At 31.3% G+C, this 12,264-nt stretch overlaps 2 protein-coding genes across 3 annotated transcripts; one reads left to right on the top strand and one right to left on the bottom strand.

Annotated features, from left to right (window-relative positions):
- The first annotated feature begins 3,514 nt into the window (after window positions 1-3,514).
- Window positions 3,515-4,524, top strand: LOC107946953 (probable calcium-binding protein CML13). The gene has a single exon (XM_016881463.2). It carries the CDS (start codon window positions 3,834-3,836, stop codon window positions 4,275-4,277), a length of 444 nt encoding a protein of 147 aa, XP_016736952.2. The 5' UTR covers window positions 3,515-3,833; the 3' UTR covers window positions 4,278-4,524.
- Window positions 4,525-5,909: 1,385 nt separating this feature from the next.
- LOC107946952 (maspardin) lies at window positions 5,910-9,988 on the bottom strand. Of its 2 annotated transcripts, none has more exons than XM_016881460.2 (8): window positions 9,780-9,988; window positions 9,124-9,249; window positions 8,384-8,482; window positions 8,030-8,172; window positions 7,450-7,558; window positions 6,989-7,096; window positions 6,514-6,654; window positions 5,910-6,438 (listed from the first exon to the last, which is right to left on the bottom strand). In XM_016881460.2, exons 1-8 carry the CDS (start codon window positions 9,849-9,851, stop codon window positions 6,040-6,042), a joined length of 1,197 nt encoding a protein of 398 aa, XP_016736949.1. In that variant the 5' UTR covers window positions 9,852-9,988; the 3' UTR covers window positions 5,910-6,039. The 2 variants fall into 2 exon arrangements, with proteins under 2 accessions (XP_016736949.1, XP_016736950.1); XM_016881461.2 differs by having other exon boundaries at window positions 8,384-8,449.
- Window positions 9,989-12,264: the final 2,276 nt, after the last annotated feature.

The raw sequence follows: 12,264 nt of genomic DNA, 5'->3' as shown, positions 1-12,264 counted from the left end.
TCATATCAATATATACTATCAAAGTTAGCGAAGTGATACACATCTAGGTGACAAAATACAAATTCAAGTATCAAGCCAAAGAAAATTGTAGATAAAACCCAAATAAAAACCATTTGGTCATGATGACGTATGACAAAGAAAACCACGCCATTCCATTAAGTGGTGGTGGAGTTTTCAAATATCTCCGCACCATTGTCGTTTCCATTGATTAGGAAAAAGAAAAGTGATCAAAATTCGTGGAAAGAGAGTTGGCGTTGGAGTTGTACCCAAATTTAATGGCAAATAAATACGCTTTAAAGGGCTTGTTCGCAATTTTCCAGTAAACATAAGAAAGCAACTATACGCGTATTTGGAACAAAAGTATATTATCTAGCAATATTTTTATAGTTGGATGGACTAAATTGTCAATTTTAAATTCATGAATTGGTTCCATTTAATTAAATAAATTATTAAAATTTTTTATTTTGATCAAAATCTTTAATCAAATTTAATCAGCTTGTATTAATTTATAAATTAATTAATTTAATCTCTCTCTTCTAGCTAATACACTAATTGTTTTCTGATCCAATTGAACCCATCAAATTCCAACCACGTTAAGACAAATAATTAAATGTGTAAAGTGGTACACAATATAAAAACAAGGCTGAAATATGGTAATATTGATTTAATGTCCATGTGTTTGAGATTGATGGGTATCTAATAACTACCGCTACTAATTTAGTCAAATGTCGTGGAGACCAAAGACTTGTTTTTTCTACAGGAAAGAAAAAGTTGGATGAATTTGGATTTAGTTGATGAATCTGATTGAATTACTGCACTTTGTAATTTATTCATAAATACCTTTATATTTTTATGTCTCAGTTGGCCATTGGTAAAATATCCCACATATTTGTTTTTAAAAAATAAATTAGAAAAAGTATGAAGGCATTATTAGTGTAATAATAGCCATAAACATCGCCCCTAATGACGGGCAAGTAAATGGAAGAGTTGAGAGTTGGAGATTTTATCTTTTGGAAAATATAAAGAAAGATGTGACTTTCCTTAATCACACCTTGAAGCGACGTGGAAAAAATGACACCGGAAAATCCAAAACACTCTTTAAAAGTTAGTGTTGATGGGAAAATCGAAAATCAATACGAGGTATTTGAAAATTTTATGAATGTAATATACAATTTAATTTTAACTTTTTATTTTGTAAAAATAAATATTTAATCTTTAATAAAATGAAAATAATTTAGAAGTTTTATAAAAAAAATATGTTTTAAAGGTTTTTATATAAAAATATTATTTAAAAATTAATTAATTAAAAAAATGAAGTGAGGAATAAATTAATTATGAAAATGAATTATTTGCTACATTAATTTTAGGTGCTGCTTGACATATTTACGACATTAGTTGAATTTTTTTTTAAAATCTGACTGGAAAAAAATTAAAAAGTAAAAAAAAATTAATTTTTTTATAAATTTTAAAATTTATAATTAAACCATTAATAATTTTTATTTTCACCCTTCAAGTGTTTTCTTTAATATTTTCACATTAATGCTATTTATAATTTTTAAATTTTATAATTAAATGGTTAAGGTTATTTACAATTTTTAATATTTTCAAACTCTCAATGCTTTGCACACTTTTAATTTTTAAAATTAGGTAGTATCCACCATTAATTATTTTACAAAGTCAAACTAAAAAATGCTTTCATTGTTTTTTTCATTTTATTTTTTTAATGAATCATTTTTAATTAGTTTTTCTATAAACACTTTTTTTTATAAAATCAAATTTAAAACATGTTTTTCATTTTACATCATAACTTTTAATAAATATTTTTAATTTTTTCAATATCAAATTTAAGAAAAATGTTTTCTATAAATTTTCTTTCCAAAAAAATAATTCTAAAACAGCGTTTTAAATTAATAATTCATTGTATATTGTTTTAATAATTAAAAAAAGTTTTTAAAATATTTTAAAAAAATAAAAATAAAAAATTAAGTCATTTTCAAAAAATTAATATGGTCAGTTATTATTTTTAAATTAAAATAAATAATTAAAAATATATTTGATATTAAATACAATCAATACCTGGAATTGCACAAAATAAGAAACTAATAATACTCTAAAATCAAAAGCAACAAAACAATAACCAAAATAAGTTTAAAAATATAAACGGTCTATTTTAAATAGGTTAGATGATAAAAGTAGTTCAAATATTGTAATGAAGTGTAATTTTTTTACAGAGATTCTGTTGGAAGAAAATTTATTCAAGTCAGATATTAATCATTTAATTAATATCATTTAATAATATATTACTATATTTATTATCGCATTACTGTTATTTTGTTAAAAAAAAAGTAGTTCAAATATTATTTTTCACAAGTCAAAAGTTGTAACTTGAAAAATTTATGTATTTATAGCTTGGCAAACCCTTAAAATTGCCATGGTCATTGATAGTGAGCAAGAATAAGATGGAATTAAGTTAAAATGCTTTGGTAATTATTTAGTAGAAGGAAACCCAAAACAAAGGGGTGGTTCCTTGGGCCACCCTCAACTTCTCTATCATTTGGGCCTTAACATCCCCCGAATCCCCCCCCCCAAATTTGTCTTCTACATATATTTAATTTATTTAGAATTTATAAAATTAAGTCTGTATTTATTATTTAATATGAAAAAACAAGTACAATATAAATACAAATATATATTCGAGTGATCACAAGTATTAAATTATTACAGCATGGACTGTCATAGTAATCACAAAGTAGAAACGAACAATTACAAGCACAAATAGTCTATGGACTAGTACAATCTAGACTAAAACTAACAAACTGGACTTAGACCCACATGTGAAAATCGCATATGGTAAGACTTCGGAGATTCACGTATATAACAGCACATTGTGAGTCTCAAAGCCTAAAATCTCTGTATTTGCCAACTAATAATGGTCAATAAAAGTTTTTGCTCAAGTAAAAACGTTCATACATCTAATATATCGAGCCGGACAAATAATTGAATTTTGAAAATAAATTATAATTATTTTTTCTAAAATCAATTAAAAATGTAATGAAATAATCTTTTTTGGAAGTAAAATTTTATTTAGAGACTATAGGATAGATTAGTCAAACGTAAAATGCGGACATAAAAAGAAAACTACAACAACAACAAAAAAAAAGCTTGATGAATAGTCGCATTCAAAAAGATCTGTCACCACGTCTAAGAGCCTAATCACCAACAACATACCAGTGCATTAACGATGCTAAAATATAAGGGTTGAAGTTTACGAGGACGACCAATGGTGAATTGAACCCTTCCGATAATTTAAAGGATGTATTCAATTAAGTATATTAGTAGATGCAATGCAAGGTAGCCAAATGGATACCAAATAAATATTTGTTTTGAGAATTTACAAAGAATATATTCGCCAACTGATGGAGGCGCTCCCTAAATTTTGTAAGTTTTTTTAAATTGTCTTTAAAATATAAATGATAAAACGGGTAGGGATGAGAAAGTTTAAAACAAGCTGTTGAACAGATGTAGGAAAGAAGATAGGATTAAAAATAGAGATGAAATTGATTCCATGTTTCATCATTTAGAATTGTGATTAAAATGAAATGGTGTGGACCCATTTTCAATTCCCAATGGATCTCCACTAATAGATGGGACAAGACAAATGACACCTTCCCCCCTCCCTCATAACTCAGGAAACGACGTCGCTTTTCTTACAAGACACAACATTTAACCGTCCGATCTTCAGTCCTCTCATTTCAAATCTACTTCAACTCATTATTTCCTTTCTTCGAGTTTTCTCTGTTTGCTTCCGTCACAACTCCAAAACCGTACACAAAATGGGCAAGGATCTAAGCGACGAGCAAGTCTCATCAATGAAGGAGGCTTTCACTCTCTTCGACACCGACGGTGACGGCAAGATCGCTCCATCGGAGCTAGGGATCCTAATGAGGTCTCTCGGCGGTAACCCCACCCAAGCCCAACTCAAAGCTATTATCGCTGAAGAGAAGCTCACGGCGCCCTTTGACTTCCCTCGCTTTTTAGATCTCATGTCCAAGCATATGAAACCTGAGCCCTTCGATAGGCAGCTACGCGATGCTTTCAAGGTTCTGGATAAGGACAATACTGGCTTTGTCTCCGTTGCAGATCTGAGACATATACTGACTAGCATCGGAGAGAAGCTGGAGCCCTCGGAGTTCGATGAGTGGATCAGGGAAGTGGATGTCGGGCCAGATGGGAAGATCCGTTACGAGGAATTCATTGCCAGGATGGTTGCTAAGTGAGAAAGCTTATTAACGTTTGTTTTCCTTGCTTGTTGTTTTCTTTTTGGGGGAACCAGGCTTTGATCCGGCGGAGGATATTGTGTTTTCAATTTTTTGTTCTTTTTGGTTTGTTTCTATGGAACCTTTGGAACTAATGGTAACACTCTTTCTTAGAGAATTTGATTGGTGTGTGGTACTTATGTATTCTCATATTAATATTCTTGTGTTTGGTTTAATTTTGTATTATAAATTTCTATATCTTCCTCCATGTTTTTGAGCTATTTGTTCCAAGAAATTTTTCATTGGTCCTTTCAGTTCTTTATGCTAAAGTTCTGTCTTTTAAATGTCTCTAAATTTTTAAGATTAATTTCTGTAATATAATATTTATTGCTTTCTTATTGCCAATTTTGTGTTTTTATAGTTTTCTATCTATTAATCTTATAGAGTTGGTGAAATGAGAGGAGAGGAGAGGTGTTTATGTTAATTGTTATTAGGATAGCATGCAAAATGCCTTCTGAGAGACCAAATTACCCAATGACTAAAGATGCCAAGAACAGGTTGTGGATGAGGGAATTTCTGATTCTATTAAGGACAGTATCATTGATAGCGAAAGATGAAATCAAAATGAAACTAGGGTATCGTTTTGTGGCAGCAGCCAGTGGTTGTAAGCTGGCATTAATTATGGTTGAATACTATCTTGAGTTGTCTCTCATTAGGGAAAGGGGGGTTGATGTTTGCACGTAATCCTTGAATTCTATGAGAGCACATAGTTCTTGATATGTATATGAAAGTCCCTCTTCCCAACCCATCTTTATAATTTTATAGCATTGAGTTCTAAAGAACCTTAGTGATCTGTAGGGTCACTGTTATCAACCGTCTTGGCAATGACTTATGGGCTCAAAGCTAACTGATTATTGATTTCCATCAATTTCCGGTGTTGTATCTAATTCATCTTACATCAATCTGAACTCAACTGATGCCAATAGCAATAAAGTTTGCAGAACTAGGATTTATGTAGGAAATGGTATGCTTTGTGATAAACTGATGGTACATTAGTTTGCATGAGCTGCAGTCTAAGGTGGGTTTGCTATGAGGGTTTCTTCATTTAAGTATGGGATCCAACTATAACTTGTGATGGTTGCAGAAAGGTTTGGTTGAGTGGAGGACCAAGGACCACTATCCTAATCTACAAATTGTTGAGAATAGGTTAGATGGCGAGATTTCATAAGCAATCATGTTGTCAGGTGATTCTATTTCCTTAAGGGTCACATGCTTGAAAAGATGCGTTGCCAGCTTAGATTGGTCCTTTAATTGATAGCTTTAAATAAAGCTGTGGGGCTGTGATGCATGATCCATTATTTTAATGGAGTGTCTTAGGTTGCCTTTTATGTGCAAAAGTAGACGAAGGGCATTTTGCTTCCTAGTCGCACCTTCACTGGTTCACCATTAGATTTTATGTTCTGGTTCTTTCTATACTATTAGCAATCAGCAGCAGCAATTTAACCTTGTGTAGCTGCTGGCACTGACAGCAAACACTATATAGCACCCTTTATTTTTTCTAGAAAGGATGCTTGAACATTGTTTTCATATATGCTTAGGCGTTGAAGAATGTATGAGCGTTATAGATAACAGTGATTTATGAAAAAAATTATCTTAATTAAATAACAATAACTTTAATAACAAAACAGGTACAACACTGTCAATGGAAAACTCGAGCGGCTCAGCAACAGTTTGCTTGTATGAACAACAATGGAGAAGAAAGTGCTACTATGTTCTATGCTACTTACATCAGTTGACTGAATTTCCAAACATTATTTGAAGTAACGTACGATGACTCAACATAAATGGGAAGCAAAGAGAAAATAAATAACTCACAAGCTGATTGAAGGATTCTATTGACTACAGTGTATTGAGACTGCATCAAAATAATTGCATCTTCATGACCCATGGAACATATTCTTGCATCGCTAAGGAGCTGATCATCAAGGCTGTGAATTTCTGAACTAGGAGGTAACTGGCTTTCTTCAGATGTACTTTCAGGGTTGCCTCCATTATCTTTTGGTTGGTCATCTGGATCCTTCTTTTTCTCACTTTCTTTGCTAGGGCTCCCACCGGTGCCACCTTTTGGGATGCTCTGAACCAAATCTGGCCGAGCTTCAACTCCAACTTGTCTCAGGTGTAGCTGCCATGTTCGATATACCAGTTGAAAGAAACAGTTTGCTCGATGTATTAACAATACTATATATGTGAGATATACCTGAAGATGTAGGTTGACTTCATCTGGACGGGAAAGAAATGGGAAATCACCTCCTGTTTTCAGATAAGCTCGCCTTGCACCTGGATACCTCTCACTCAGCTGATCTTTGAGTTGTTGAGGAATTGCAGAGTAGTCGTTTGTCTTCAAAGCCCATATACAGAACCATGTCAACAATAGAGCTATCAGATAAAGCTTTACCTTTAGTTTTTTCAACTTCCTAATAAGAATATGTATATGGAATGCAAATGCTGCTATAAGGAAATCATGTTGTGCTTATAAGAAAAAAAAATGTTATAAAATCACAATAAATACAAGTACAATATCTATTCCATTCACTTCTAAAGGAAGGGATTAATGGAGAGACCATCATTTGTCCAGCTTAGCAAAGAAACATTATTTTCCTTTAAAAGCATGAAAAATAGAAACATGTTAGTGAGCGCATGCACCCATGAAAAGCAAGTTTCAGATAACTTACATCCATTATAGTAATAAATGAATCCGAAAGTAGAAGAGGTTCAACTGTTGCAGTATCTACTGTCAAAGTCAATCTGGATGCCAAGTCATCTCTTGACAGCGTTTCAACCTGAAATGATAGTCACAAATGGCCTCAAATAAAGAAAATTTTTTTCTTACTACAGATAAACAAAGGGAAAAAGAGCCAGAGAAAATGGCAGAGAGAAAGAGAGAGAGAGAGAGAGCAATTTTAGGAAAAACAAATAGTTTCTTGACATAAAGATGATAAACAGAATAATATCCACCTTGACTGGTTTTACATTTCTAAACTCATAGAACCAAGTTAAAAGCCCAACAAAACTACATTTGTACTCACATGCAGCATGTAGAAATACAGAGACCATTTATCGACAGGATGACCAATTCAAACAGAGGAAGAGAATGCAAATTCACTGATTAGTGGTTGCAAGGCTAGAAACCTACCTGAGAAACAACAAAGTCCACAGAATCAGCAATAAAAGGTTCATGAGGACCATCACGAATTCCTGTTAAGACATATCGTTTCAACAAAAAAGATGGGCTCCAACCAACACTGCATGTGGCAAGTTAATATCTTGAGAACATTTTCACATTTATATGCAAGAGGTAATAAAGATCAGTTAAGGAGAAACACCTAGAAATAACAGCTGGAACTAAAAAAAGAAGAATATTGATTGAACTCAATACCCAAGAAACTATGTATAGCAATAAGTAAATTTATACCATGGAAAAGACTAGCTTATATAGGAAAAATAAGAAAAGACTATCCAAGAAATGCATGTGCAAAGTAAAGAGTCAATTTTACAAGGAACTTAAAAATTTCCAGGAAACTTGTTCTAACTTGATGTGGCACTAACTGCACACATGCGGTTATTTGATTTCAAAATGCCGACGAATTTACAGCCCAGTAGTAATGCAAATCTTATGCAAATGAATTACTGATATGCACAATCCAACAAAAACAAATGAAGCAATTTTGATTATACCAAGCCTAGAGTTGATTAAAAGAAATGTAAAGACATACATAGGTGCCCAAGGCATTGCTGCTGCAAAACTGCGTGTCTCCAAAAATGCATTTGATAGAATTAAGGATTTAACCCGTCTTGGACGATGTTGAGCAAAAAGTTGAGCTAGGAATCCTCCTAGAGATGTACCATATAAATGTATCTGTATGAAACAGGTTACTCAGCTACTAAACAAATGTTATAATTCAACATAAATTACTATTAGGACTTACTATGAAACTAATAAAGCAGAAGCAATATATTTCCAAGTTACATAGAGAGCCTACTCTTTATTTCAGAAAAATATAATAGGAATAGTAAAGATGAAATATGCACTGAAAAGGGCATGGGCCACAGATATATTAAGCTCTCACATGATGAACATTGATGACATCCAAGAACTTCTCAAAACTTTGAATCCACTCTTGATGATTCCAAACCTGGGGAATATCAACAGAAATCACCCGGTAGCCCTGAATATTTGCAAAATTTAAATTATTAGACTTGAACAAGAAGTAAAAGTTTCTTCACTTGTCTAAATAATGTTTGATAATAAACAATATAATATTTTAAGTAAATCATTACTCGGAAATAAGTTTACGTTTCCACCAATCAGTGAAAAGAAAATCAGAGAAACTTCATGCTGGCAAGTGGCAATGCTTATTTTCTTTTTTTCAGAAACTCTAGTTATAAGAAAAAAAAAGATAAGATCCTAAATTGCCAAGAACTAACTCTCTAACAACAAAAAGGATACGTTCAATTTTTTTCCAAGTACTTGTATTTGGGGAGTTCTTGGAGGATCATATCCCCACATTCATGTATGGATATGGATCAGAAACTAGTGTTGGACATGAGTACTTGGAAAAAGTAAGAGTCAAAGCAATAACCATGAAGTATCTAATAGATTATAATATTAAAAGCAATAAGGGGACAAGAATATAGACATACACAGCAACTGATAGCCTATGGAGGTTTCATTCTATTCTTTTTTGGATATAACAGCCTATATCAGCTCCCAAAGGACTTCTCCAAGAACTAAAAGAAGCAAAAAGAATAAATAAAAAAGAAAAACTATCCAGAATTTGTCAAATGTAATAAAATAAAAGCTAACAACCTTCATGGACAAGGACATGATCTGTTTATAGTAGATATCTGCTGTCCCTGCAATTCCAGGAAGACATATGAGAGGAGAAACTACTTTGGGACCAAAATCATAATATCGCCATTGCTTTGTGCCAATCTGTGAGAGAAATAAGAAACTCCAAAAATGAGATTCACCCACAATTGGTGAAAAAGAAATGCAATAGCCGACAACAAGGTTTGGTCAACCATCCTAGTCTTGAAGCGATAATAATAATGAATTGAAAAAGGCATAAACAAAGAATGCACCTTCATGAACAAAAAACTAAATAGCATAAGCCATCGGGTGAGATAACAAATTCATCATTTAGCATAAGCCAAAAAGCAATCCTTAAGATTTCAAATTGAAATCGAACACAAAATCTATCCAAATGAGTAAAAATCTAAGCTCACATAAATCAAGACATTCACAGTCGAAAGAAATTCACACCCAGAATATACAAAGCACAGAATTAGGCAAATTCCAGGCACACCCAGAACAACATTCTGCAATTCCGTGATCAGAATTCTCATAAAACCCCACATAATAATTAGACCATAATAGCTAAACACAAAACCCATAAAAAAAATAGTAGAAAAATCATGAAGAAGAATTGAAATTCAATGGAAAAGAAAAGAAAGAATACTTACGGGTATCTTGTGAAGGGGGACTTGGGACTTGAAGTGGATGTAATCTCCGGGCGCCAAGGAGACGCCTTTCATTGCTGAATCTACACTCCCTACATTAATTCTATTCGGTTCTATTGTTTTGATTCAATCAATTAACTCGATCAACGATCTCTCACTCTCTCCTCTTTTTTTTTTCTTCTTTTACATATATATTATTATTTATCTCTATTTTATTATAGGCTAAACTATATTCATGAACACATGAAGGGTACGGCATTGGGATTAACCTGTTTTTTATTTTATTATTAAATTAAAAAATTAATTTCACTAATGTTTTATTTAATCACTCACTGTTAGACGATGACATGAATTTTTTCTAATTGTTATACTAACCTATTTAATTCTTAATATTTATATATTTATTAATTTAATTTTAAGTCTAAATAGTTTAATAAATTTAAACCTATATTTATAAATTTTATCAATTTGATCCTCAAACACATGCGATTAAATATAAATATAATAAAAAATATTTGATACAATACTAGTAGAGTTTTTAGACTCTACAAATAGAATCAGAAGGTTTTGAAAGTTGCTTATGAAATTAAAAAAATACATTATTAGTAGGGTATCCACGGGCCGGGTCGGGCTAAGTAGAAAAATTTAGGTATGTTTTTAGGCTCGGGTCAACCCAAAAATTTGGCTTAAAATTTTGCCTAAGCCCGACCAACCAGTATTAAAATTTTATACTATTATTTTTATATAAAAATAAATTTACAAAAATATAATACATCAAATACACTAAAAACATTAAAATAAATGTTTCCCAATAAAATTTTAAAAAATATATATATAATTAAATAAAACTAAAATAAGTGCAACTTAACAAGCAAATACTAGTAAAATTAATAATAAAACAAGAGTTATACAATATTCAAACAATAACAACAAAATAGTAGTAATGTAATAGTGAAATTATAGCAAAACAATCAAAAAAAGTAAAAAAATAGTAGCATTTCTTTTTGCAAAATCAGGTTGGGCTCGGGTCAAAAAAAACTTACCCGAGGCTTAATCTGTTTAGAAAACGGATCTTATTTTTTTATTAAAACCCATTTTTTAGACTTATATTTTTCTCAAACTCTCTTATTTTTTGAGTGAATCTTTGGGCCAAGCAGGGTGATCCGTTGATGAACAAGTTTAATTATCAGTGTATCAAACACAGCAGTAAATATAATTAAATTATTATTATATATTATGAAAAAATAAAAAATCCGAAGTGGGTAAGGGCGTCCTGGAATTTATGTATTTTGGGCTTTAATTTTCATTGTAAACCATATCTCGTTTGTTTCCTTATTAAGGCCTAGACCGGAAAGCCCTCTCCTTCAAACCCGCTTTACAATTTCCTCTTCACCACGCTTCTTCTCCTTTATGAAGTCAATAATCTCACCGTTGGTTGTTATATTAATTCACTTAAAATATTGATGGAATGATCTAACGATAACAACGTTATGTTGTAGATATAAAAATTTGAGTTTAATATCAAGTACCCCAATTATATATATTCATAAAAAAATAATTTTAACTAGTATTGTTAGAATTGAATTGAACAAATAGATCCAATCGAGAATTGACGAGTATTTCAAATAGAATAAAGATATTTAACCAAACTTTGATCGAATTACTTGAAACAACCATTAAACCAAAAATAAAATAAAATTTGATTGAATTAATTTAAAAAAATTGATTCAACCAATTTTATTGGATTTTGTTTAGTATTTGAAATATTTGTTGGCTAATAAACTCTTACAAATTGAATTAATTGTCCACTACTTCCATGTTCATTTTCAAAAATAGTGACAAGCGAAAATAAGTTTTTAAATGCTAACTTGGATGTCTAATTGTTGGGATGAAAATAGATTTTTAATTAAATAATTTTAATTTAAACTGCCATGTAAGGAGGTAACGGAGCTTAACGGTAGAGTGACCGCTTCATAACAAAACGATAACGTAAGTGACTAAAACGTAACATTTCAAATATAAGTGACTAAAATGTAATCCGAAGCAAACAAAAGTGACTATTTTTATGGTTTACTCAATGTTAAACATGTGATCAATAATCGAGATTAGAGAAAACCTCTAAAAAAAACCTTGAAAGAAGAAACGAAAAGTTTGACGTTGATCTAAGGCAACTAGAAAGATAACAATGAGAAAACCTCTAAAAACCTTGAAAAAAATAAGGTGAAAAGTTGCCGTTGGTCCGAGGCAACTACAAAGATAACAATTAAAATAAGCAATATGGTGGATAACTTTAGCCACATATAGTGATTTCAACATCCCAACTACAATACTAAGCAATCCATTCAACTTTGTTTGCATCTCGCATTCAACTATATAAGATATATTGGGCCCTTATTTAAAAAAAAAAATCTCCCATAACTTCCAAAAAAGAAAAAAAAAATCTCCATTACCTATCACTCCTCAATTTGTGGTTGTTATCACTATGAAA

The sequence above is a fragment of the Gossypium hirsutum genome, chromosome D12, assembly GCF_007990345.1.
Source record: "Gossypium hirsutum isolate 1008001.06 chromosome D12, Gossypium_hirsutum_v2.1, whole genome shotgun sequence".
In the NCBI taxonomy this organism is placed as follows: Eukaryota; Viridiplantae; Streptophyta; class Magnoliopsida; order Malvales; family Malvaceae; genus Gossypium; species Gossypium hirsutum.
Note: the sequence above shows the minus strand (reverse complement) of the source record. Positions and strands in the feature narration are given on the sequence as shown.

Excerpts from the sequence above, each read along its gene's own strand:
- LOC107946953 (XM_016881463.2), top strand. The coding sequence starts at position 3,834 with ATGGGCAAGGATCTAAGCGACGAGCAAGTCTCATCAATGAAGGAGGCT.
- LOC107946952 (XM_016881460.2), bottom strand. The coding sequence starts at position 9,851 with ATGAAAGGCGTCTCCTTGGCGCCCGGAGATTACATCCACTTCAAGTCC. Across the intron at positions 8,173-8,383 it reads ATGTCATCAATGTTCATCAT|ATACATTTATATGGTACATC; the intron begins GTGAGAGCTTAA and ends TGTTTCATACAG. Across the intron at positions 7,559-8,029 it reads GCAATGCCTTGGGCACCTAT|TGTTGGTTGGAGCCCATCTT; the intron begins GTATGTCTTTAC and ends TGCCACATGCAG.